Source organism: Letharia columbiana (genome assembly GCF_014066305.1).
Source record: "Letharia columbiana isolate WasteWater2 chromosome Unknown Sc0000016_s0, whole genome shotgun sequence".
Lineage (NCBI taxonomy): Eukaryota > Fungi > Ascomycota > Lecanoromycetes > Lecanorales > Parmeliaceae > Letharia > Letharia columbiana.
In genome coordinates this window covers 775,991-796,926 of record NW_023501056.1, presented here as the reverse complement: position 1 = coordinate 796,926, position 20,936 = coordinate 775,991, and the positions used below count along the sequence as shown (strand labels likewise).

The following is a 20,936-nucleotide window of genomic DNA, read 5'->3' as shown; positions in this document are numbered from 1 at the left end:
CGCTACACCAAACCGCTACACCAAACCGCTGCACCAAAAATTTACACACCAAACCGCTACACCAAACCGCTACACCAAACCGCTACACCAAACCGCTACACCCAAAAACCGCTACACCAAACCGCTACACCAAACCGCTACACCAAACCGCTACACACAAACCGCTACACCAAAAATTTACACCAAACCGCTACACCAAACCGCTACACCAAACCCTACACAAACCGCTACACCAAACCGCTACACCAGAAAATGGCACACCAAACCGCTACACCAAAGCTCAAACCGCTACACCAAACCGCTACACCAAACCGCTGCACCAAAACGCTACACAAAACCGCTGTACCAAACCGCTACACCAAACCGCTACACCAAACCGCTACACCAAAAACCTGCTTACTAACCGCTGTACCAAACCGCTATACCAAACCGCTACACCAAACCGCTACACACCGCACAAACCGCTAAACCGCACACAAACCGCTACACCAAAAATTTACACACCAAACCGCTACACCAAACCGCTACACCAAACCGCTGCACCAAACCGCTACACCAAACCGCTGCACCAAAAAATTACACACCAAACCGCTACACCAAACCGCTACACCAAAAATTTACACACCAAACCGCTGCACCAAACCGTTACACCAAACCGCTGCACCAAAAATTTACACACCAGACCGCTACACCAAACCGCTACACCAAACCGCTACACCAAAAATTTACACACCAAACCGCTACACCAAACCGCTACACCAAACCGCTACACCAAAAATTTACACACCAAACCGCTACACCAAACCGCTACACCAAAAATCTACACACCAAACCGCTGCACCAAAAATTAAACCGCTACACCAGACCGCTACACCAAACCGCTACACCAAACCGCTGCACACCAAACCGCTACACCAAACCGCTACACCAAACCGCTACACCAAACCGCTACACCAAACCGCTACAAATACACCAAACCGCTATACCAAACCGCTACACTAAACCGCTACACTAAACCGCTACACCAAACCGCTACACCAAACCGCTACACCAAAAACCTGCTTACTAACCGTAAACCGCTACACCAAACCGCTACACCAAACCGCTACACCCAACCGCTACACCAAAAACCTGCTTACTAACCGTAAACCGCTACACCAAACCGCTACACCAAACCGCTACACCCAACCGCTACACCAAAAATTACACACCAAACCGCTACACCAAAAACTTGCCTACACCAGACCGCTACACCAAACCGCTACACCAGACCGCTACATCCAGACCGCTACATTAGACCGCTACACCAGACCGCTATACCAAAAACTTGCCTACCTAACCGCTACACCAAACCGCTAGACCAAACGCTACACTAAACCGCTACACTAGACCGCTACACCAGACCGCTACACCAAGCCGCTACATTGGACCGCTACACCAAAAACTTGCCTACCTAACCGCTACACCAGACCGCTACACCAAACCGCTACACCAGACCGCTACACCAGACCGCTACACCAAACCGCTACACCAAAAACTTGCCTACCTAACCGCTACACTCAGCCGCTACACCAAAAACTACACCAGACCGCTACACCAGACCGCTACACCAAAAACTTGCCTACCTAACCGCTATACTCAACCGCTACACCAAGCCGCTACACCAAACCGCTACACCAAACCGCTACACTAAACCGCTACACTAAACCGCTATACCAAAAAACTTACTACCTACACCAAGCCGCTACACCAGACCGCTACACCAAGCCGCTACACTCAACCGCTACACCAAACCGCTACACCAAACCCTAACAAACGCTACATCAAACCGCTATACCAAAAACCTATCCACCTACACCAAGCCGCTACACCAGACCGCTACACCAAGCCGCTACATCCAGCCGCTACATCCAGCCGCTACACCCAGACCGCTACATCAAACCGCTATACCAAAAAACCTGCTACACCAAGCCGCTACACCAGACCGCTACACCAAACTGCTACACCCAACCGCTACACCAAGCCGCTACACCCAGTCGCCCCACCACATCGCCCCACCCATTCGGAGTCTATCTCTATCATCGTGAATATACGGGCAAAATCCGCGCTCATTTCCCCCATGTCCCGGCCGCCGCAGTGACAGCGCTGCCGCCTCCTTTCACTTGGAGACCAGGCGTATCTGTGTCTCCCTTCCACACGGTCTCATCCAGACACTTTCTGGCGGCAAGTGTTTTGGTTCCATGAATGCGTGTGGATGGATAGACGCAGACCTGTACCCTCAGCAGGTTTTGATCCGTTCTCGCGGGCCTTGACATCTTCAGCGTTGTGCTTTCACCGCTTGATCGATCCATCAGGCGGAATGGTGTAAATCGCTGATACATTGGGTCAGTGGTGTGTGAACGGATCGATACGGGAGGCGCAGGCCATTGTCGACTTTTTGAACAAAAAAAACCCCCCCCCTTTTTTTTTTTTTTTTTCTCCCCCCCAAAAGGGGGGTTTTAATTTTTTTTTTTTGGAAAATTTTTTGGGGAAGGGGTCGAAAGGGGGGGACATCCACGAGCGGCGGAGTGGTTTATGAAATGGAGAGCCTTTCAGTTGAAAATCAAACCGTACGTAGCTTGGCCGAGAGAGCACAGAGATACCAGCGTATACCCCTTCGATCCCGGCAGCCGAGTATCCATTCGGAAGGGCATGTCTTCTTGAACCATTGGGTGGCGCCGTGATCATTGTTCTCGCCGGACCGGTCATTACTGTCCTTGACAGTCTATTTCCTCGTAACCGTATTCAACATTGGTTTGAGGACTCAGTCGCAGAAATTAAAACACAGCCATCCAACCAAGTGCCGTCTTTTCGTCATCACCCGCATCAAGGTCCTTCGCACACACTCTGTGGGCCCTGCAGTACTCGAAGCGAAGGCCTGCGCCTTCGTCAATTGGAGACCGGCGCTGTCGATGTCATATGGTGGAATGTTTGCGCCGATGCGAACAAGCTCTCCATTCTCCAACTGGACTACCACAAAAGCGGTATTTGTCTCATTGAGCTTATAAATAGAGTCGGGAAACGTATTCTGGCTGATGTCTAAGAGCAGACGCCAAGTAACACCATCATTTGGACGATTGAGCCGTGCTGAAGACTTCTGGGACAATTCGGGGCACCTCGTTAAGTGATTATTTCGATACGTAGGCAACAAGGTCACAAATTGATACTCATTATGTATACAGCGGCTTTCTTGGAATTGAATGCCATAATCACTTGGGGCAAATGGGAAGAATGTTGTCGCGATTGAGATTCCCAGTGAATAGATACAGAAGCTAGATGTCAAGAACTGAGTTCACGATTCTTAATGGAGGGAACAGAATATAAAGATACTTGGTGTTAATGGCAGATATCCGAGAAGCGGAAAGGAACACCAGAACATCTGGAGAGATCAAAAGGTGTCAAATGTACAGCTGGGTGCGAAGCACCCTCAACGTCGTAGATTCCGTCACGACCGCGCTTCTTCGATCGGGACCATGAAAACCACTAGACGGGCTCTTGCGCTCGCAAATTGTCTTATCATGTATTCGGGCTGACACGTTCGCGGGTCTCCGCAGGAATTGGTGACTCTACCTATGAAGCTGTCTTCGTCCAGGGCTCTCTACACTCAGCCAACACGAACCTGACTCTCTTCGAGCCCTTATATCAGTAGCTGTGACTTTCATTGCAGAATCTAGCGAGATCATCCGTCGGTTTCGGAGCCATCCAGTGCAAATGTTCGGTCCGTCGAACAATGACACGGTCGAGGCACAGTATGCCTGGTGGCATTTTCTCTAATTGCCACGCAAGCCCGGCGTTGCTGTTGACGAAGATGTCGTATTTTGAGTGGGCTACTTGGATCCACACGTACGACCCTGATATCGGGCACTCGAGAAGATCAGACTCATGCAAAACGGCGCAGGAATCCATGGTTCCAAAGAAAAAATATCTTGGTCGAGACGCTAGTGTGGCCTCCATCAAGCCCCGATTTGAATCCCGATGGGTACATGTGGAAATGCTGCAAACGGAAAATCCAAGCGTACAAAAGAATAACTATCACTATAAGCTATGTGGCCAGCAGCGGTGTATGAATGGAACAAATTAGTTGACGAATCGGCTTGTGTTAAGTGGGTGCATATCTTGCCAGACAGATGCCGGGATGTCATCTAAAACAAAGGGTTTTCGACCAAGTGCTGACTCCACGGGCGCGGGATTTTGGGCCATGATAGCCAATATGTATAGTTTCCATTTGCGCTACTTTGACCAACGATAAGGTAGCTACTTGAATGACTGCGTGGTGTTGAAATGATCAAGCGGTGGAATTAGTAGCAGATTAGCGCCTCGCTTGAAGCCGTCAGTTGTTTTGCCAGCTTCGAGTACGTAGTCAAGATTGGCGTCTATCTTTCAGTAACAACAGCTCCGCTCCTGGATTCAGCTCACAGTGTCAGTCAATCCCTCGATACACCTTCTTCCCACCATTTGGCGAAAGCTTCCATGGTATGGCACGGTACTGATTGCAGAAATCTTGACCGAAGTTGAATGAGAGCTCATACTGCCCTTGGGTAGTCAGGGCGTTGATGATGTGATTCTCGATGCAGTTGCCAACGTTAGCGGTACCTTAAGCGGCGCCGTTGGCAGTTCGAGCATAATTTATCAACGCATCCTTGAAGTTCTCGTGTTCGGCATGATAATAGGCCAACTGGCCCTCCTCTGAATTCTCTCTCATGTTTTGCTTCTCCTGATCGACAATCGTGCGTGCATGCATGGTTGGCCATAGCCATTAGCTTATTTGTGACAATGTTGTTGATCTCTACTGCGCCACCATGCTGAGGGACCAACTGTAGTGAATTTGTTTTATCAGTGACTGAATCTCAGAGGCAATCTCCATGACCTCGCTTTATGTGGAAGCCGGAAATGATTTGGTAGCAATCAGTAAACAGCAAATGCTACTCAGCCTCGACCAGGAACATTTTTGTTGCCGGCATTCATGCTGGAGTATTACACCCCAATCATAATGGTATCAAGCCACGCTTTGCAAATCCAGCTAGCGGCGGTCAAGCATGGGTTGGTGCCTCCCATACGCTTGATGTAGCGGAAGATGAAATTACTAGACTTTGCAGGCAGACCACTCCAGAATGGAGACTTAGATGGGGAGCCGCAAGCAGCAGATACGGAGAAGGGAAGCAAGAAAGGATGAAGTAAATGGAAACTGCACGTTGTGCTACCTTGCGAGACGCGTTCGCTTCACCCTCCAGCTCGCGTGGGGTCTATTCTTGGTGATCGAATCGATCGGCGTAGTACTCAGGCGGGACGTATCTTGCTTGATGTAGCCATCGCTTTCTTGCTTCTTGCTCATTTCCCGTTCTCTCTTCCAAGTATTATATCCTTAGTTCTCGAAAACCTCCCTTCTCGTTCGATGCTGATTTGTCAGGATCGCCAAGCTTTCTTATGTAACTAGACCCTAAATCAATCCAAATTTTCCAGTCATTTGTTGCAGCCAGGCATGTTGAAGAAAGGTATTGCCCGAAACAAAAAGGGCATAGATCTTAGGACCAAAACAAAAGATCTAATCATTGTCCAGCTGAGAGAGATACGACACTTTCCGGCTTGCCAAATGTCGGGAAAAAAAATGTCCAGAGCGAGAATCGAACTCGCGACTTTCGGATGTCCACTGTTTCAAAGAGGTCATAATTTAATATGAGACCGACGGTTTAACCAACTAACCCACCCAGACGATCAAAATTTTGGGGCTTATTTGCAAATATAATACCACCGTCGGCGAAGAAACGTGGTTATACGAATGCTATCTCAAAATTTCCTTTGAAGCTGATTGCTGCGCTTATATGCCTCTCACGTGAATCCCTCTATCTCCAGCCAACTTTTGCAGTTCAACGAAATCCGTAATTATGTACAGTTCTACTAGGAGTCGAAAAGCAGTCCACCTTCACGAGGCATATGCGTTTCCTTCAGCGCCGCGGGGAAAGCCATGCTCATCTCGTCAGAGCGACACGCATTCATCCTAAACTCTCCGTGACTACCTAAGGTACACACAGTGGCCAGCTTTAGCAGAAAGACGGCTTTGCAGGGGCTCCTACATTACTGGCCGGTTGGCAAGCGGGTTCTGAGGACCCTGAAGCCAAGGCTGATCCGGAAGCACTCAAGTTCTCAACCAAGAACCGTGTCAAAGGCCACGCGCAAAAGATAAAAAGCTTGCGGTTCCTGCCGTTGCAGATATCGTGGACATGGCTAGCGACCTATCGAAGTTCGACGCTACCCTTGGAGAAGTAATGGGCCATCTGGCGCCGGGAACCGTATGTCAGGTAATTGCGATCGGGTTTCGTCTTCTGGAAGAGGAGGGTAGCGCCACAATCTTGACTTGTCGTGCGTGATGGCCACCTCTGCGGCCTTAATCCGGTTCGTTGAGCGCCTGAAGAAGGTTTCGAGCAAAGGCTTTAGGATGGCGTAGAGAGTCGACGATGCTTGTCCATGCTTATGACTGAATCCCAAGTCCATTCGTCAGCACCCTGCAGCCATGGACTCGTTGTAGTTAGGTGGCACTTGGAGTACTTCTTTGACTCGTCTTCATTCCGGTATCACCTGTCCCGTTGAGCTTGGCAAATTTCAGGAGAATGCGTTGCTCTGTACCTTCTTCAGCTTGAGCAAGCAAGTATCACAAATCCTCGAAGCCTCGTTGATCCATTACAGGGATGTGAAGACGTGAATGTTGTTGACGGTCTTCAGGTCGCCTATAACCTTTCTCTACTCTAGCTCGGAAAGGTCTAGTCGTAGGATCGATACGTATAAGAACATGAGGTTGAGATGTATCCAGAATATCGGATTCTTACATTGCCAATGAACACTCTTACATACTCTTAATGAGTGCACTTAGGTCAGCGATATGGGGACTGATGGTAGATGCAAACAAAGACAGGGAGGTAAAGGGTGTTCCTACTTCTGTAGTGTTCTCGCGCGGATAATCATTCCAGGATGGTTCGTTCGCGGGGATTTTGATCGTATGCAAATAGACGCCCTTGCTGGAATAAATGAAATCGTCTTTTGTAAACGAATTCTAGGTCGCGAATTTACGGAAAACTTGTCAAAGACTAAAGCATATATACGGTTGAGGAGAGACACCGCCGGGTAATTGATCAGAGATAATGTTGAGCTACGCCGTGTAGTACTCGGTGGAAGAGGATGTTGAGCGCAATTGTACGCTTGAATTGTACTTGACGGTAAGCCAGGGCTCCTATCGACCCGTGTTGCATGAGAGAGTTGAGGCTGTGATGATTCTCGCAGAGATATCTAAGTCCCACCAAGCCAATAAGGGCACCATCTTCTCAATACGGAGCCAGCATTGCGATTGGAAGTGAACTTTATTGTGGTACGAGTTTGCGGAAGGCATCACAAATGTAATCGTAGGTTGAGGATATCAAAGATTGTGGATGTCAAAAAGACTGCTACAGGATGTGTAGGAAGGACATGTTTTTGGCTGTAGAAAGTGCGTCTTCAATAGTCCTAGATGTCGGTGGGAAGTTTCTGGCGGTTGGTGAATGGAGATGGGGAATGAAGCGGAAGGGTAAACACTGCAGTTTCTCAACTAGCAGGGAAATAAGTGACTTGGGTCAAGATGAAGTAAGTGACCACTAAAGTGAGCTGGAGACTGCTTCACGGGTTGCCCGACTTGGACTTCAGTGGGATGAAAACAATACAGTGAGCGTTACAGTAAATGACACTTTGTGCATGCTCGCCACTTTATGGAGACAGCTGTAGGCTCAGTCCACGGAGACTAGACACTTGCAAAGCTATTTGGCCTTCTGTATGTAGTGGTTTCCAAGTGATGCCCTTCGAGTGCTGTTTGCTTCGATGTTGCTCTTCACAAACCTTATGACCTAGTGATATCAAAAGCAGCCAACAACTTCACTCCGTAATTAATTCGCCTTATCAACTTTCACCTTTAGTCGCTAAGCACCTTCTTTGTCCTCTTTGAAGGTCAATCATGTTCACAGCACGACCGTAGATAGGGTGAGACGCTGCTCTGACAGTCATAAATTCCACAGGGTTGTTTGAGTCTCACGCAGCTCTTATTTTGCCCATCATTGCTCGCTTTCTTCTCCTGCTGTCACACTATTGGACTCCTTGCTTTGGGATGTTCTGAAGACCTTGGCTCATCATTCACAATACGCGCATGGCCGGCAGCTGTGCTAGTAGCAGGTTCTTCGAGACAGCTGTTTTCCTAGTCCTCGGTTTCACAAACATCAACATTTCATTCGGGAGAATGGTAGCTGTATTGAGTTGGTATGTATGCAACATTGTCGCTGGCTGCGTAGTCAATGTCTACAACGGAGGATTGTTTCAAGGTGGCGATGAGTGCCGAGAGAGGAAGCTTCGACCACACTTGCCTTGAACAATGAGGTTGGTAGTAGGTGTTAGCTGGGCTTCTTGCAAGTCTATTGCTCCGAAGGGCAGCCTCGATACTACCATTACCTTCTATACAGCCTCAAAGTTTCTGAATCGTGTGCACATGATGGAGGAATGAATGTCCGTCACCATAGCGGCAGTCGTGGAAGATACTCCCCACTATTGAATCAACCCTCCAAGAGCTATGGGCAGGTATTTGGACGGTACCTCCTAAGCAACTGGTGCACAGCTGAAAAGATTTCGCAGCGCAATAGGTAATAAATTGGAAGAACTTTTTGAAGCAGCAGGTGAACGGAGGGAAAGTTCTCGTAACACGTCAAGCCATCGTTAGAAGAAGTTTCAGCAATTGCAAGGCTTAAAAAGCGAAAGACTTCCGCAGACACAAGCCAACGATCGGAAGTATCTTCCTTGAGAATACGTTTCTCTCGATAAGGGCTAGCATACGATTTTTTTTGCAGCGGAAGTAACCTCCATCAACACGAACCAATGCATGGGAACTTTTGCTAGGAAAATAGTTTCCTCCGGTGTAGGCAAATGCACCAAGTGTTGCCAGGGGGATTTTTTTTAATTGCGGGCACAGAAGAATACCCGGAAAGTCCTACTGAGCACCACCATCGCAGGCAAACCAATCTCAACAATTGTAGAGCAGGGGCTTTCCCCCTCACAGGAAAATGAAGTGAAACTGTTGCCAGCGAAGATCTCCGCCAGCACACGCACTTACGATGACAACAGGTTCAAAGTTTGCGAGTGTTATGTCCTCAACATGGTTAAGCATCATAGAGAGTGACTATCCCAAGCAATTTGAGATAGGCTGAGAGGGTCGAGATTGCTGAGAATGCTTTCGGAAGTGAGAAGACCTTTTCTTTCCAAGATCTAAGCGAGAGCCGGGTAGCAAAAGTGCACGCTAGCGTTAGCGCGAACCCGCCCACATAAAAACTTCTCGTGCCCCGAAAATTTGCTCCCCATGTCGACGTATGCAATCACCCCACCCCCCTAACTGCACAGGAGATACTGACGACGCCGCAGTTTACTTCATAGAATCAATTCTATAGTAAACGTGTAAGTCTCAACATCCTCCGCACACTTCCTTTGCAGCGCCATTGTTTCACCTACCGTCCTCTCTGTTTGGACTTCCCTCGCTGACGAGACACGCGACAGCCTCTTCTGAGTTACTCAAAGTAGCCACAGAATCTCCAACCCGGCTGATGACTTATATCCCCAGCGCCCAAGAGTGAGCCTTCTTCACACTCTCGCTTTTCCTTTCGGGGGAACCGCGCTTCAGCGGATGAGAGTCGGCGATGATCTCGGCCAGGTCCGGTGTCTTGGTTTCGGCCGGCCGGGCTTGGTGGGTGTTTGGGGAAGACTGACGGGCTCCCTACACTACACATGCTTGGTTGTTCGGCTCTTGTGTTGGCAGCGAGGAGAGTATTGAGAGGGAGGGTCTGAGGAGGATTCGGGCAATACTCTAGCATGATCGGAATAGAATAGTTTATCAACGCAGAGGACCCTTCTCAAACTCGATGTCTCCAACAGAAATGCCAGTGACTTGGCCGCTCATTCATGCCAACGTAGATTGTAGATCATTGAAACGTCAACGCAGATTTGTGTGTGGATTCCGCCTAAAGGACCAAGGGAAAACAATCCTCCAGACCACGGCCGCGACTATCCCATCACGCATCACCGCGTAGAGTAACAGCCCGAAGCTCCCCCTCTGACAGCTGACGCTCATCACGACCCTCAAACTCAAACCGCATACCGACAAGACCCATCTAGACAACCTCCGCCTCTCTCCCCCCACCCTCCCTCCCCCCCCCTCCCCTCCACCCCCAACCCCCCCCCCTGCAGAAGCCAGCAACGCAAGCCCCAAAGACGGCCATCGCCCCACAAAGAGCCGGATATCCAACCGCGGTGTCGGAAGGGAGGAAGAAGAAGAAGAAGAAGAAGAAGACGCGGTGGAAGCCACTTCACCGCACCGCAATCAAACCTCCCACTGCACCCGGCCCCAGCAATGCACTGTCAAGCATAGGCAGTCAAGCAAGTAAAGCCGATCACAGCAAAAAAAAACCCTGCTACACACGCACCCGCGAACGCCCCCTCACCATTCATCCATCTCCCAGCTCCTCGTCCTCGTCCTCCCCAACCCATCGCCCCCCCCAAAGACCGACCGCTCCTGTACATACATACATACCGAGACAGCGTGCATCCCTCGCGGGACGGACGGGGCAACTCTGTCATTGAGTGAGTGAGCGAGCGTGGGCGACGCCTGTCGCGAAGCGAGCCGGGCTCGTGTTCCCGTTCAGCTTGTGTGACTGGGTTGGCGTCCTACGATCTAGACGTGTGCACGGGCTAGGGATCGTCGTGTGGTGGGATAGTGGTGGAAGTGCCCGGGGCCCCGGGGGCTTGAGTGAAGAGCTGGGAGGAAGGAGAAGGTACCAGGTGCGGAGCGCGGTTAGAAGCCGGCATGCTCTGCTGCATGGTTGGGTCAAGGTGTATCACCGGAGAAGGCGTAGAGAGAGAGTACAGGAGCTTTGTAGAAGGGCTGGGGGCATTTTGTCATCTACAAGAGCTACCTTGGGTTTATAACACATCGATCGATCGTAGGTACTAGTGGTTCGTTATATATAGAACAGCAGCCGAGCCAAAAACTGTCAGCTACCCAGCAGTCCCACACCATAAATACACGTACAGGCCTTGCGGCCAACCATCTGTATCGGAATATCACGCTGGCCTATGATCCCATGCAAGCACAATTCAAAAGAGTGTAGCCTCCTCGTCAATCATCCACCCCTCCCTCTCACATTCTCCTGCTCTTGGTTTATAACCAAACCGCCCCGCTTTTAGGCTCCAAGTGTATCAAGGAGAGTGGAGAAGTAGAAACGCCATCGCCGTGCAAAATGTCAGATCCAGGCTGCTTTGCCTCCGCGCCAAGTTGATCAGATTTGGGGAACTATGTAACAGAAGAAACACATGGAGGAAATATCGTGAAATCGTTATATGGTAAAAGAGTGTCGGTTTTCGTAAATCGTATACTAGAAAGGAATACCGATGCTGGATAAATGTAAAAGAGGACGTAGAAATGAACAGTGGTTTGTGGTGAAGTGCAGGTGCTCGTAGGCTGAAGTATAGGACACATGGTGATAACGAATGCTGGCAAACCTTAGACTGATAGGCCTAGAAGTACAGCGGTGGAACGCTTTCATACGGCGACGGCGTATTGACGACTTGGTCAGGAGATTTGGTGTTACGTCCTCGGCTTGTGCTCCTTAGACGATCCGTAATACCCTTGATGCCGTTCTTAAAGTTGTCGCTGCGACCCCGATGATGACGACTAGCTGACCCTGACCGACTTAACGAAGGCGGTGGAGAAGTTGTAGTCCTAATAGGAGGCGATCGAGTGTTCCGCATACTGATGATCTCTGGAGGAGGAGGAGGAGGCACTTCGATCACGTTCGCTTCGTCCTCAGGCTCGTTATCAAGGACCATCTTGATCACGCCAACGTTACTATTGCTACTAAGAGAGCTTGACTCAGGATCGTTGCGATATGGATATGGAGCAGGAGGTGGTGGTGGCGGCGGTGGGGGAGGCATCGACAGATGCTGCAGCTCTGGCAACAGAGGAGGGTCGTCGACACTGATAATCTGAATCCCTGAGTCGGCAGCATGGAGTGTTTCGTCGATGCCAGCAGTGACTGGAGCATGTGTCCCCGATGAAGAGTCACTAGAACGCTTGTGTCGTTGTTGACCAATGTCGCCCAAGGGTGAAAAGTTCAGACGTTTGCCGGGGCGCAAGGCTTTATGGAAAGCGGGATGCGTTGGTAAGTCGACTGGCATGGGTGGATGCTGGTCAGGAACAGGAGCAGACATCGAACGTGGGAATTCCCGCATGGGATGCCCAGTATAGAACATCTCGGGCAGAGGTTGTATACCTTCGGGCATTTCCGGTACAGCCGGTATGTTCTCGTGCTTGTCGTATCTTGGGTGACGCATGGCTCGTGGGGTAGCCGGCAGGCCATATGGACCGACGCTTGCAGCTCGATTAATAAAGTCACCATTTTCCATGGCCACCGGTGTAACTGGGTACTTGCGAGATTCATACTGCGATACCACGGGATTTGACGAATTTGGACTGTTGCTGAGGTCCGTTTGTGCACGATAAGGTGGATTTGGCCTCGCGTTGCTGACCTCATCGGGATGAAGGATTAACGGTGCTTCAGGATTCCGAAGCAGTGACTCTCGACGCGCTTCAAGCTCACGTGCCGCTGTTTCCTTCTTCTGGGTTCTTGCAGACTTTTGGCGCTCCAGTTTTGGTTGCCGGACGTCACCTAACATTTGATCGCCAGGTGCACGACGTGGCTCGACAGCGGATCTGGGCTGCTGCCCTGATTCGTCACTGTCCGGAACGCGAAGGTGATACTCTTCATGACCTCGCCTGCGGTCTGGAGATTTTTCCCGTCGTGAAGAGCTGCCACGCTCACGCGGTCTCCGACTCCCGCTTCGGTGCCGAGACCTCAGACGCTGGCGATTTGCCTCGACAATCCGCAATGGGCCATCATCTTCGTCACTCGCCTGGTAGAATTGAGCTTGGGGTGACATTGACATGGGCAGGGGAGAAGACGGTGATCTCGCAATAGAACCCTTGTTCTTGGATTTGCTCCTGCCACGGCCGTTCGGATCGAGCAATCCTCGCGGACTCGGTTGACGGCTGCTCGCTTTGCTGCGGCCAAAACTAGCCTCGCTGCCCAGATTGCTATCGTAGACCCCTTCAGGTGACCTGTGCCGGACGGTCCGATGGGAGTAGTCCGATGCTTTGGACCCAGATCGGACCTTGGAGGCAGTTTTCGGCTGATGGCTGTCATCTCGAATGTATCTACCCTCCGAGACCGGTGAGCGGATATCGGCCACCTGGCCATCGATGCTCTCTACACTGTTTGGCTCGAGGTAAGTTTCTGGTGACATGGGTTTTGGCGAAGATGGAGATCTCTTGGCAGGACGTATATACCTTCGGTCGTCTCGACCACGGTCTTCAGACCGCTCGTGGATTCGGGGTTTGCTTCGAGACTTGGGCGGTCTACCTTCGCGACTCTCTCCACGCTTCTCGGATCTGTGCTTTGTCTTTCGTGACCGAGAACCAGCTTCTTCCAAGCTGCTGATGTATTGATCAATGCTCCGTCCACTGACACTCGGACTTTTCGCGGAGGCCCAACTTTGACCACTGATCGAGGGGCTCCTTGTGTCGCTTTGTCCCGTTGAGAGTCCGGCAGAGTGCAGCGAGTTCAACGTGTTAGACTTTCTATGTTCCGCAGGCTGTGAGCTGATACCGGCAGAGGAGATATAATGCGTGGTCTGAATTTGGTCTTGAGAAGGCATGCGAATATGCAATCCATCCGGCTTTCTATCTCTAGAGCCGTTGCGATTCCTTGATCTCTCCTTGAAAGCGCTGAAAGTCTCTTCTGAAGGATTTGGTAAGATTGTCGTTCGAACAGATGTTTGCGGGACAGCAGTCATCGGAGTCTTGCCTGTGGCAGGAGTTCCAGGATCGTAACGAGCTGAGCTAAGCAGAAGCGGTGGCGCTTCCTCGCCTTCCTTCTCGATCTTGGGCTCTGAAGTCTGAGATCTCAAATGTTTCTCTCTCTCCTTCTCAGCATCCGACCCGGAATTGTCAGGAGTGGGAAGCTGGCTCGGTCGAGTAAAAGCAGGTAACGAAACGTCCACTGGTGTTTCCCCAATAGAAGGTAGACGATTTCTATGATAGCCTCCAGGAGTGGTCAATCTTCCGGTGAGACTGTTCATGCCACGCGCCTGTCTTCGATCAAAACCTCCGGGTGTCCCTCCTGGCGAGATGGCAGACTCCGCGATCGGGGTGACTCCGGGCCCGTTGGTGGGCGTGCGGTCCGTCGATGCTAAGCCCGGGAACTTGAACTGAGCCTGGGCCGGAGCTTCAAAGGAGGTTATTACCTTCAATGACGAATTTTTGGTCGTCATTCGAGTAAGCGGAGCTGCCGGTGGAGGTGATACCGGTGGACTCAACATTGACGAGATACTTGGCGGTGTTTGTGATGGCGTATTTACAGCTCGTGGCGAGGGGGAAGACCATGGAATTGGCGGCTCGACTCCAGTGCACGAAAAGCATCGGATAGCGAGATGTTGCTGCGAGTTTTCTACCACGAATTCGCCCCAGCGTCGTACCAGATGGGCTTGCCTTTGCCAATCAGTAGGAAAAGCCAAGCAAGTCAGTAGAATCGCTTCCATGTAGAAGCTTCGTGAAACGTAAACTTCGACTGCATCTTCTCGATCGCCAAGACTTAGCAGAATGGTAGCTGCGGTGTGAAAGTCGCCTTTCCGGAGCAATCTTTGGACCATGTTTTCGCCCATTTTGTTCATCGAACCGGAAGCGCCCATATTGCTGAGAGCCATCATCATCCAATCGAGTTCGCTGACGTTATCGGACATGCCTGAAGCAGTCATCATATCAGAATCGACTTCACCCAGCCATTTTGATAGAAGGACAGCGCTCTGTGATCCCGGTTGCTGGTGAAGTAGCTCATCCTTAACCAACGCTTCGATATCATCACTCCATCCAAACACCACCTCCAACATCCGTCTTCGGAGGTCATCAGAGGTCATGTTTTCCTGATCCAGAGGCTCAGGCTGTTCATAGGTCATGTTGCCTAATCGTATCCTGGAACGGGGAAAGAGATCCACGTACGAACTATCCGGGCTTCGGACAACCTCTTGCCGAAGGCGAGAGCCTTTAGACCTTCGTCCCGAGGAGGCCATGGATGCCGTTGACGGGTAGATTGATGTGGTACCGGAAAATAGGCTATCCCGACCAACCATGGAGGGCGATATGGTTGAAAACGTCGTCCCACTTTGAGCTCGGGATGATATGGACGGAAGGTGCCTTGGGTAAGCACGATTGGACGATGTAGTACTCATCGTGTCCGTTCTGCTAGTCCTGCTTGTGGATGAAAGTGGGCTTGCCATTTCGTCACGCAGCTGGCGGGCATGCTCAATCGCCTGCATCTCGTTCGAGGTTCTTTGGATAGTTGACAGAGTCACAGCACCTCGATCTGTCTCGGGCCCACGGGAAACAGCAATAGGCGGTGCCGTACCTGGAATGCGTTGAGCCGGATTTGGTATACTTGGGGCTGGAGGAGGTGCCATGGGGAGGTATTGTACCTCCTTGCCCAGCGCGGGAGGATTCGTGTCATACTGTTGCACGGTATGATTGGGCCCAAGTGTGAACAGCGTCGCCTGTGGACCATAACAAGCCACACCCCTGACTCCCTCGACTGTCGGTATTGGCTCGCAAGTAACGTGTTTCGTTCTGACATCCCATGACCAAGTTTCCCTGTATCGCCTTATCAGTCACGTCGTCCACCGCAGCGCGCTAGACTCTTTGACGAGTCTGGACATGAACAGAAGAGCTCACGTACCCTTCGGAGTGTTGCAAGATCCTCCCATTCTTTGACCATGCGCACCAATGTAGTCCTGGCTCCACATTGTCCCTTCTCTTTAAAACACGCAGGATCTTTGGCGTCTCCGTATTTGGCGGCTTCGAAACGCTCCAAACTCGCAGGTCTCCGTCGACAGTCTGCGTGGCCAGCATGTCCGACCTTTGCTTCGTTGAGGAGGCATGCCAGATCAGATTTGCCACGGCCGAAGGTGAACGTGCCGACGTCAGAGTGTGCAGTATAGTGAAAGAAGGTTGAAGCCCCACGATCAAGATCGATCCGTTTTGGTAGCTGCGAATATATCAGCATCATGGTGAATATAGGGCTGCAGCTACTCACCCAACGGCATATGTCTTGCAATCCCATGCAGGCGCTATAGCTGTAATCGGGTCGTTGATAGTGCGCGCTGATATATGCTCGGAGTTCTGCGGTTGGAATAGAATGATGCTGCCCTCCGTGTTCCCTGCGGCATGCACGTCAGCACCCGAAAGTTTTCCGATCAAAGTATCCGTCTCACCAAAGGCGATATTTCCGTTCCTCATCCACGCTGCAGCACCGATCGTATGGTATGATCCAAATCTTGCGACTTGTAGCCCCGTAAATAGATCCCACACAATCGCAACCTTTCCAGCATCATAGCTCACCACCAACCTCCCGGCTCCCCGTTCACTGACGTTGTCCGCGCAAACAAATACTATCGGCTCTTCATGTCCGTCCTTTCCCCCATCGAAGCGCCTTTCAACCGCCAATGAATCGTGATGAAGGCATACTATCGTCGGGCCCTGAGTGTAGATGAAGTAGGAGGCTGTAGCCGCACATGCTTCAAAGTCGACGTCGGTGACACGAGGATCTATCGGTGTCGCCGACCTGAGCGAAGGTCTTGTACCGGACGAGGAAGAGCGCTGCCTTGCCAATTGTCCCGCGGACATGGCGGAGGCCTCGCAGGTGTCTTCTGCTTCGCTCATGTTAGCTCAGAGCTACTAAAGAAGCACTGGCAGCACGGAAGCGCCGGAGAGCTTCAACATTTGCTTCAAGCAAGCGGTGTGGGGGGCAGATCTAAATCACAATGCTTCCAGTAAGGTACTGACCCAGGTATTAAACTCCCCGCAATAGGCGCAGTCGATGCGGTTGATCCTGGTTTGGCAAGATGGGTGGGATCTTCTGAAACGAAAGGTCTGCGAGTCACTTTGCGGCTAATACCACCTACTCCGCCTCATGCACGAAGGGGCAATATGCGTGACATGAGGAGGCATAAGCGGTCTTGCACAACGTGAGGGGCAAGGAGAATTGATAAAGGTTTCAGGCTTCTGCAATGATGGAAAGTATGGTTGAGGGCAATTCGAGATTGAATGACGAGCATCTGCCCTATCAATGTTGGTGGTGAGGCCCAATGGTAAGCCAAAGGGGTGCTGGCGCTTGAATGATGAGACGTGAGAGGCTCAGGGCAAGGACAAGCTCATGGACCCTGTGATGGGCAATTAATCGACGGCGGGATTGCGCTGTCTCACTGGACTGAGGAGCATCAGAGTCTAGGAGAAATGATAGCGAGAGGAGCGGAGCAGGAACCATAGGTACTAACTACTAAGGACCCCTTCGAGACGGGGATCATCGTAGGCGAATAGCTTCCACAACAAGCTCATGTATGGGCCCGTCCGTCTGAACTTGCCTGGGCCAGAGGACGACATGCAGCCGTTGGTGGAAGGGGAAAGAATGGGCATTGTTGGCTTTGCTGGGGTACGCATGAGCCAGTTGATGCACGTCTTTAGTATGCAGGAACGTTGAGGCGTATCAAGGATGGGATTGGTCAGAGCGGGCTGCAAGCTTCGTCACACTTGCGCCAATGAGATCCTTCGCAGGCACTTTTCTTCAATGATTGAACGTGGTCCGACATTAGAGTGGCAGGACGTTTGACTCTTCCAGGCAAAGCGCAGCGCTTAGAGAAGGGATTAAATTGGTAGCGACTGTTCGGAGGACGGGCAAGATTTGAAGATTTGGAGCTCGTGATGAGAGATACGCCCAATCTGCTGCGAGACAGGAAGAGTATGATACCCATACCCAGTAAAGTAACCCAACAACATGGCTTTGGCTATCCACATGGCTCCACTAATTTTTCAATTAAAGATTGTTCCTGAAAATCTGAAAGTCTGTGTGTGAATTTGTGAATTTGTCGGGTTTGTTTTGATCACGTTATCAGCGTTGATGGGGGGGGAGAGGGTAAGGGTGGGGGGTGGGAAGGGTACCTAGCTGGAGAAGGAAATCTTCTGGAAGCACATGAGACAGAGCCGAAGCGATTGGTACATGCACCCTCGGACCCTTATCGAATCACACTGTTAGGGAAGGTACAAGTTCTACGAGTCACTCATCACAATCCTTTCTCGTAGTTATATGCGCTCACATCTTAGCACTGGATGATTTGTTCCTATTTGCTACCGCTCATATCCATCCTCAAGCCTTCCCCGCTCGCTGTGCGAATCACCATTCCCCAGATCTTCTGCTTGATCCACGCATCGCTGTCCCCTCTCTGCGAAAAAACAGATCGAAGCTTCACACCACGGCTGGTAGGTAAATGTTTCATCCTCCTCATTCAATACCGAGTATGCTCCTTCAACGATAAAAGAGCCAGCAGTGCCCCCTACGGATGCATTGATGCCTAAGATAGATCGCAAAAGAAGCAGGGACTAGCCCAGCCTCCTTTTGCTTGCAGGGCAGGGCAGGGCAGGCTCGCCCTCACCCTTTTCCCCGCCCGAAGGGCCCGTAGCCGCTCGGGTATGATGAAATGCTGACGATCTTTTCCCTCACAATTATTTTAAGTTCGCTCCTCAGAGTCATCCTCTTAACCGTAAGTACGAATGCGATCAATCGCGAAGCCACTGAGTGACGGTTTCGCCGAAAGAGGACACGACGGTGGATGACGAATCTCCAGAGCATGTCCGAAACTCAGGAGGCGTAGCACGCTGGACCTCGTTTCAAGGCGCGACACTTCGTGAGCAGGTCACCACGATTCTGCTCTGGGCGCGGTCATGGCGATTCGCTCGAGGTTGCTCCATTGCCATGCACTGCGCTGCACTCCTGGGGGCTTTCACAGGGACACCGTCCACTCCCCTTTGTAGAAGCAAGGAAGATGAGTCACTGCGGCATGCGGTAGGTGCATCAGAAACCTGCAGCTAAAGGTACCGATGATGAGGTCTGCAGCATCCGCAGCTGCACTGCCAGCTCAAAATGTCTGGGATGGTTACCGTTTCACCCAATAATGGTAATGCGGCCGTTGGGGGGACCTGGATGTGTTTAGCAAGCTGCAGGAGAGAGGTACGAAAGGGTGGGCGGCGTACCAGCATCCACTGTGCATCACTCCGGCGCCTCAGCAATCGGGCTCATCCCAAGCACAACCTTCTTCCTCTTCAACGGCGAGCTTCTTCTTCTCCTCTTCGGCGCCGGCTGGGCCTTCCTCTTGACCATCGGCAAGGACTGCAACACAAGTGGCGGCTGCCTGGTCTGTTCCCACGGGATAAACTCTGTTCGCATATCTGACGGGATCCTCATCCCGCCGATAAGCTCCAGCTCCGCAAGATCGAGCAGGTCGTCATCGGAGATGTAAGAGTTGGCCTGGGACCCACAATTTGAAGTGGTCTTTGGGGAGAGGATGTCGCGTTGTGGCCAGTCGGGGTATGCGCAGCTTGCGAAGGCTGGACTGCTGAAGGAGGACGGTGGTGTTATGGGAGATGGAGAGAATTCGGGAGAGGATGATGTGGTCGATGGCTGCGATATTGGAGACTTGAAGGGGATATTGATGGCGTCGGCAAAGGCGAGCGAAGGGAAGCGATGTCGTGAATTCGGCGACGGCGAGGCAGAGAGCGAGCGCTCGCTGCTGCTATCATCGGAGCCCATATCGTCGGCTTGACTTTGACGAGAACGAGGTTGGCGCAAAGGTAAAGGTGAGGCAGAGCAAGGTGTAAGGGTTGCGGAATCAGGCAACACTGATGTATGCATCGCCTGACTTTTCCAAGGCCACATGCTATACTTGTAATAATTTCCACCGCGCCAGACGTTTTCCTCACAGATGTTTCACAAACAGATCAAGTTTGATGTCCGAACCCGCAACAAATACTCTTTTGTCGCACTCGAGTGCGTCAGGTAGCTAAGAAAAAGATGACTGGCTGCGGTGCGGCACGTCGCATCACTTTCCGAGCTGAGCACGATTGTAAACACACAACCCGGGGTAAACGGCGCCGCAGATATGTAACCTGGCAAAGCAGATGTTTGAGAATTGACGGATCCTTTTGCAGGAGAAGGTAGTAGTAGTAGTATTTAATTATTTTAAAACTGATTCCTCACCTCCCTTACATATCAGTCCTGTCACCGTCATCAATAAGGCGCAAACGCACGCTCGCTCACTCAGCCCGTCTGGTAAGTAAGGCAGGCAGGTAGAGAGTAAGTAAAAGTCAAGTAGCGGTCCGATGCAACCTGAATCATCCCACACCAACCCACACCACAAAAAACCAGGAGCGCCCCCTTCAGCTTGTCGGGATCCGCGAGGATTCTCAAAAGCATGAATATCCATACCTACCCTCGCAACCGGGGGGGGCAAAGATTAGAAAATGGATGCAACGCGACGAATAAGCAAGGAGCGGTGTCATCTTCCCCCCCGTAATCACATCAAAGTATGACCCAAGTAGCTGCCTACGATTACGAGAACGGGGGAAGAGAAGCAAACGACCATATAGAATCCCTCCGTCGCCCGACGCTACCGGCTCATTTCCCACCATCAATGACTCATTGCGGTGGATTGGGCACGAAGGCACCCAGTCCCCTGGGGAGCCCCGGAACCCTTTCGGGTCGCAGAGGCCCAAAAGTCGCGCGGGAAGAGACGGATCTAGGTAGGTAGAAGTATCGATCAGGGCGAAAAAGAAGAGTAACAACGCAGCAGAATGTATAATAATGATGATGATGATAATCAGAGCCAGAAGGACAAGGGGAAAAAAACCTTGATTGCCTTCTTGATTGACTACCTACTTAGGAAAACCGGTTGAAGCGAATGGGGAATCCGTAGGG

At 51.2% G+C, this 20,936-nt stretch overlaps 2 protein-coding genes and 1 non-coding gene across 3 annotated transcripts; all 3 read right to left on the bottom strand.

The window, feature by feature from the left end:
- Positions 1 to 5,645: 5,645 nt before the first annotated feature.
- On the bottom strand, positions 5,646 to 5,749 carry HO173_005852. The gene has a single exon. It is a non-coding gene; the product is annotated as a tRNA-Met (tRNA).
- A 5,855-nt stretch (positions 5,750 to 11,604) lies between these two features.
- Positions 11,605 to 19,222, bottom strand: HO173_005851 (uncharacterized protein; the record flags this gene model as incomplete). The annotated part of the gene is made up of 6 exons (XM_037307764.1): positions 11,605 to 15,784; positions 15,870 to 16,178; positions 16,227 to 16,350; positions 16,405 to 16,839; positions 19,132 to 19,162; positions 19,217 to 19,222. 6 exons carry the CDS (start codon positions 19,220 to 19,222, stop codon positions 11,605 to 11,607), a joined length of 5,085 nt encoding a protein of 1,694 aa, XP_037165573.1.
- A 10-nt stretch (positions 19,223 to 19,232) lies between these two features.
- On the bottom strand, positions 19,233 to 19,772 carry HO173_005850 (uncharacterized protein; the record flags this gene model as incomplete). The annotated part of the gene is made up of 1 exon (XM_037307763.1): positions 19,233 to 19,772. One exon carries the CDS (start codon positions 19,770 to 19,772, stop codon positions 19,233 to 19,235), a length of 540 nt encoding a protein of 179 aa, XP_037165572.1.
- Between the last annotated feature and the right edge of the window lie 1,164 nt (positions 19,773 to 20,936).